The following is a 6,279-nucleotide window of genomic DNA, read 5'->3' on the forward strand; positions in this document are numbered from 1 at the left end:
ACACACACACACACACACACACACACACACACACACATACTGTATATATACATATACACATATGTACATTTAGCATTTACATTTAGATTTAATTACTTAAATTAGTTAAAAAGTGACATTAGAAAAATGTACGGAGTTAAACCAGTGACAACTTAGATTGATATTGAAAAAGAGATTTGACATTGCAAAATAAAACATTGAAAAACAAAACATTGAAAAGATTTTGGAATTTTAAAGTTACAATGCCAAAATATTTTCAATGTTTCATTTTTCAGTGTTGGGGGGCGGGGCTCAACCTAAGGCTCCTTCAGGGACCTTCTGTTTTTCTGCTCTCACCCTCTACATCTGCCTGCAGTCCACCGATGGAAGGTTCCTGTTCAAGTAATGCTCCTCCACCATAGGTGAAGCACTTGTTTTTTATGATCATTATCATTATTAAATATAAGTGATTTAGCTTTACTTTTAAAATAAGGTTTTAAGTTAAATATTTACATATTTACTTCATTTTATGGACCCAAGGGTAAAATGTTTTTTTAACTGTCTTGCTCCAAAAATAATGCATTAAAATATTTTTAACCTAATCAAGTTCAAGTTTGTAACACCCATTGATATAAATTACTAGTAATCATTGGTAACACCAACCTGAAAAGGATTCCAGTCTGAATGGCATTGTAACTTTAAAATGCCAAAATCCTTTCAGTGTTTAATTTGTCAGTGTTTCATTTTTCAATATTTAATTCTTCAATGTTGTGTTTTTCAATGTTTCATTTTTCAATGTCAAATCTCGTTTTCAATATCAATATAAGCTGTCACTGGCTTAACTCCATAAAAATGCACAATACTTCGTTGAACCATGTTTGAAGCTAAATGTGACAAAATTTAGCTGGTATTTTTACACACAAGTTGCTTTACAAAGGGCACACCATAAGCGCTGCCTCTGCTACAGTAAATCACACGGTCAAGTGGTCGACATGATCCACCCACATTTGCCAAACCATCGTAGTTTCTTTAGTCACACTTGTCAGACACAGACTTTCAGTACAGCTGGTAGAGCTGTACTGATGGAGATGTTTATTGTATTGACACAACACAACCTAACCTTGTTCAATTTTTTAACTAATATATTAAATTATCATATAATATTAGGAGTATAATGCCTGATTTAAACTGAATTGCATTTTTTAAATTTATATGTCAAAAATGTACTCCAGAGGAATAAATCAACATTGAAGCAACTACTAAAGAGGTACAAAGCAGCTAAAGTAAATACAAAAAGACATGTCAGAACAAATTTATGTATGGATCTGTGGTGACCAAAACTGCTAAGTACAATTTGATCGAAGTACAAATTGACCTGGAACCATCTACAAATCTTTAACTTTTTATTCTGTCATGGAAATTTGAGTTATCATTGTTGTAGTCAGGAAACAAATTACAACGTGTTCAGCACGTTATTAGAATGTGTTTGGAGTCAAACAGTGAAGACTTCACTCAAACTGGCATAAAATGCTGTTAAATAACTTCACTCACATGGCTGATGCATTGTAACCTCTTACTGCAGGATCACAATGACCAGGCTATTGCAGTGGGAGCAACTCTGGCCCATGAAATGGGCCACAACCTGGGCATGAACCATGATGACTCCACCGCCTGTACTTGTTCTGCAGACAGCTGCATCATGGCTGCAGCCCTGAGGTAATGAGCTTCAGTCAAAGGTCTAAAAGCAGAGACTGCTCTGTTAAACTGCTTCCTCCACTCTGTGTGTTGTGGAGGAGGTCTGACAAAAAAGAACTTACCTTAATTTATTTAATTAAATGTAGACTTTTTTCAGTAAGTTTTTATGTGTTATTTATCAGTAACATGTTTTTGAAAAAGAACCCCATTGGTTTTGTAAAGCTATAAATCAAATGACAAATGTCTTTGGGCAATAGATAGTTTGAAAATAATGTGGGGCAGTGAAGGTCAAAGCTGATGGTACCAGAGCTTTGTAAACTACAACTCACTCTCTTCCATGAATCCTGTTTCTTTCTTACACAGTCAAACAGACATGAAAGAGTCTGACCATAATGTCTCAAGTTATTTGCCTCCAAAGATTTTGTCACAATAAAATATTTGTTTGTTTGTTTGTTTATTTGACAAGAATGACAATTATCCCTTATACACAGTACATTGAAATATAACAAACTAGAATTTATACTATTTATTGGTTAAAAAAATTAGCTAGCACAACTCCTACTATGTTTAAAATGTTTATCATAGAATCCTGACTTTCCTTCATGGTGGTGTAGAGACACCTCTATAAAGTGAGAAAAGAGTGATTTGGAATTTGGCCTAAAGGCTTTTACAATGCAGTTCTCACAACCAGGATTAAACCCATTCCACTAGTGATTGGTTAATGATGTGGAGAAGAGTAAGAAACAGAAACAGATGAAAAAGAAAAGTAATTGTTGACTAAATTTAAAAAAAAAATGAATTTATGTTGTGAAAGCCCCTGTCAAAGTAATAAAATATTGAACGCCCATCTATTTATGGAGCTTGAGCCGCTCTTCCTAGGGGTTCCCATACCAGCCGATCTTGCCCCTAAAAAAGTTGTCTTATTTATGACTATGTTATAAGAAAAGTTTGATTTTACAATCAAATTGTATCTATTTATGTATGTTTCATTATTATTTATTGTAGTTGTGTTGTAAGCTGTTTTTCAAATGAGTTTGTAAAATAAGGATATGGCAGTAACAATATTCAAACTTGAGGCTTTTTTGTTTTTCTTTGCATTTCCTTTAGTAACTCATTCTAAAACGGTCAGGGTCAGGAAYAAAAAGATATAAATGTATCCACCTGTGTCAATTAACTGTTTTCAGCGTAGGATTGTAAGTATTCAGTCAACGTGCTGATCAGGTGACAACTTGTTAGAAGCTGGCAATAAYAGCCAAAGCAATCGTCTATTATAGGAGGAAGTGTAAAAAAAAAAAGTTCCCACTGATTAGAGCTGCAGTAAACATTCTTCCAACGCTCAGTTTCAGTTCCTCACAAGCTCTTGACATTGTTTCCAATGCTGAAAATGGTACTGAGCATTATGTTCATGAAAAGAGCACCAAAGAGCCCTCAATAAGCAAATCAGAGAAAAGAAACAGATGAKTTACAGTGTCTAAAAACAAAGTCATGATTTTATAAATAAATATTAATAAAAAGCACATTTTTTTTCAGATTGTAGTTTAAGAACATTTCTTATTCTTCCACAGCTGGAAAATCCCACGCACTTTCAGCAGCTGCAGCAGTAGCACCTATGAAAAATTCCAGACAGATCGGAACCCCAGCTGCATGTTGRACAAACCAGACTACAGGGGTATTGAGGCTGCTCCAGTCTGTGGAAATGGTTTTGTGGAGAGAGGAGAGCAGTGTGACTGTGGCACTCTACAGGTAACCGCAACAAACATGTACTAAAGACRTGGCTGCTTTCCTCTCTGAAGCCATTCTGTTGTTATTTTATTTGGTGACAAACAGTATTTTTTATATTCTCTTTCTAGCGTGAATGTTTCTTACCAACTCAACTTTAGGTGTCGTCTGTGTGCTTTATATCTAACACTTGCTAGTGCCATGAAACAGWTTGTTCTCTTTGATTTCTCATTATGAAATAACGTTGGTGCATGTTGAAATCTGAAACWGTTTGCCTCACGGTTACATTTTTCTAGACAATAAACAGAACGTGTTGCTTTTCTTTGTCTTATCTTGACACTTGTGTTTTTGTATTGTGGAATAATGAAACTCCATCTGCCTAACATGATCCAACGTGCTTTATAAGCTTCTGAACAAAACTGTAAACAGATTCTTGCAACATTGTTTTGTTGTTTTTTTCACCCTGTGAATTCAAGCAAGGAAACAAATGGGTCAGACTTACTGTCTCTTGCTTTTTTTGAACAGTCTCTTTACTAGTCCTAGGTCCCCAGATGTTTTGTCTATAGGAGTGACTCGTGTCACAATGGTGAACAAAATGTTATGCTGTTTGTCTTTTACAGTCAGTCTGCATCTACCTGTTGTCTGTACTGGCTGGTTTTTAWAAGAATGGGATAACCAGCATTACAAATATACCAAAATGTTTTAATAAGGGCAGAAAGTGCTGGTTATCCCATTTTTATGATTCCTCAGAACTGGGCACCCATTAACTCTTTCTCCTTTTTTTGTACTGGAGTTGTGCACACTACTTTTTTCTTATTGGTTATTATAAGCCTTCAGGGGCATGACTTTTTCTGAGTCTTTTAGGCTTCTCAATCAGTGCCAATGGAGTCAATCACTGATCAAGTTAGCTTTAGCCTCTGTGTAAATTTTAAATGTTACAACTGTCCCACTGACAACAGTGGAGCATTTGTCATCCATGACTGTATTAAAGTTTGGCCAGTGTTGTTTATTTTTGAAGATGTGAGCTAACATCTTCATCCTGTGACAACATCTTAATGAAAAATCTTTCACTTAACTCGTCGCTGTCATCTGTTCCATGCACAGCGTGTACTTCTTGTCCTTTCTTCTTGGAGAGACATATGTAGCATGAAGTGACCCCTATGGGATGACCTCTGAACCTTGAGGTTACCAGAACTGAGTTGAACTATTTTCTGTTTTGCATAATGGTTTGTCCGTTACATTTTGCACATGCAGGACATTGTCTTGGTCTGTGCTTCATGTGAACATTTCATTATCATTGGTTTTGTTCTCGTTGTCATTGTTTTTAAATTTGCTCTGTGGCCTCCTTGTGCAGGCTCTCTAAAAGTCGCATGTTGTCTTGCTAGCTCACTGACTTGACTTATTTTTATCTGTTTCCTTTAACAGTTTCTCCCGGAGCCTCTTCTCGTTCATTCTGAACACTATTTAATCTCGTAGGTTACCAAAATTACAGGACTGAGCTTAAATCTTGAGGTCTGTGAGGTATATAGAACATAAATTGTTGTTTGAAGGCCCTCTAACTTGAATCATGTTTCCAGTTAGTTTCAACAGACTCGGCGGTTTTATTGCATCTATCTTGTTGTGTTTCTTCATATTTTTTACTCCACTCCTGGTACCATGTAATGTTCTTAAAGTGATCGTTATGCTAGCTTCAGCTAGCTGTTTATTTCTAGACTGCCTGTCTTGTTCTGTACATCCCTCACAGTTCTGAGCGTCCCCTGTGGCCCCCTTCTTTAATAACAACTATCATTACATGCACAACAGCTGAAAATGGAGTATTTGAATCAAAATGCTGCCATTGTTGTCTGAGCACGTTTCTGCATAAACCAAACATGCCAACAGACTTCTGAGCAATCACACGATACTCTGCGCTTTTACCTGTTAGAAAAAGTTTGTCACGGGTCATGAACAAAGTGGCAGTTTTCGTAAAAGAGAAACCATTTTTCAGCTTTGGTTGGAGTATGAATGGCCCTTTATACTCTGTTTGTGGTTCACATTTTAGATGATTTATACTATACCTGGACATGAATCAAACCACAAGCAGTCCAGCTGTGGTGTTGACAGATTTGGGCCACATATACTAAACCACATCGGGCCAGTCGTGCCATGTCATCATGTAAACAGTGCCATCATTACCAGACCTGGCCCACATCCAGTTGACAAAGCACTTGTCCTGCCAGCAGTCTGCAGGTAGCACCAGCTTGATCCCAGATCTGACCCACACTTGTCTGTTCTGAGGATACCATGACTGAATGTTTTATTGTGTGCTGCACCACAGGTGTGTTTCTCTTTGTATGAATGTTTTTAAAATGTGCGTACTATTTTTAAAGTTTTCTCATGCATCACAGTAAAAATACAAACTATGCAAACAATCATTTCAGTTTTCTATGAAAGCATGCACACATATTTAATCTCTTCACATTAAAGGAGAAGTTCAACTATTTTGAAGTGGGTTTCTGTGTAAAAGTTAGAAAAATTATAAGTACTAGCATTCTCTTGTCCTTGAGTTGGTTCTCAACCTCTCTGTGTATTATACGTAGCTTTGATCTTTTCAACTGTTTGCGGTCATCCAAAATATTTTTGTACTTTAAACTTATGTAACTCGTGTTACGTCCTCCTCGATATGTCTCTTTTTATTGTACATTACTTTGGTTGACCTTTGGTGGTATTGTATAGTATGGTAAACATAAATAGTTTACCTCCGTTTGAAGAAAGATATTTTCTTAATCCACTAAAACCGTACTTGGGGGGCGTCAGCTGCGGAGCAGGAGGAAAGGAGAAAGGGGAAAAAGTAACTTATTTCTAGCAGCAGAACAGGTTGGAAGATGGCTGTTTGATGTTATTTAT

At 36.4% G+C, this 6,279-nt stretch overlaps 1 protein-coding gene across 1 annotated transcript in view; it reads left to right on the forward strand.

Annotated features, from left to right (window-relative positions):
* Window positions 1-6,279, forward strand: part of adam28 (ADAM metallopeptidase domain 28) — a 38,449-nt gene that overhangs the window by 18,300 nt on the left and 13,870 nt on the right. Inside the window, exons 11-12 of the mRNA XM_014014705.1 lie at window positions 1,562-1,695; window positions 3,240-3,417. Coding sequence (XP_013870159.1) covers window positions 1,562-1,695; window positions 3,240-3,417 — 312 coding nt within the window. The remainder of the gene's footprint in view (window positions 1-1,561; window positions 1,696-3,239; window positions 3,418-6,279) is intronic.

Source organism: Austrofundulus limnaeus, unplaced genomic scaffold, assembly GCF_001266775.1.
Source record: "Austrofundulus limnaeus strain Quisiro unplaced genomic scaffold, Austrofundulus_limnaeus-1.0 Scaffold118, whole genome shotgun sequence".
Classification (NCBI taxonomy): Eukaryota; Metazoa; Chordata; class Actinopteri; order Cyprinodontiformes; family Rivulidae; genus Austrofundulus; species Austrofundulus limnaeus.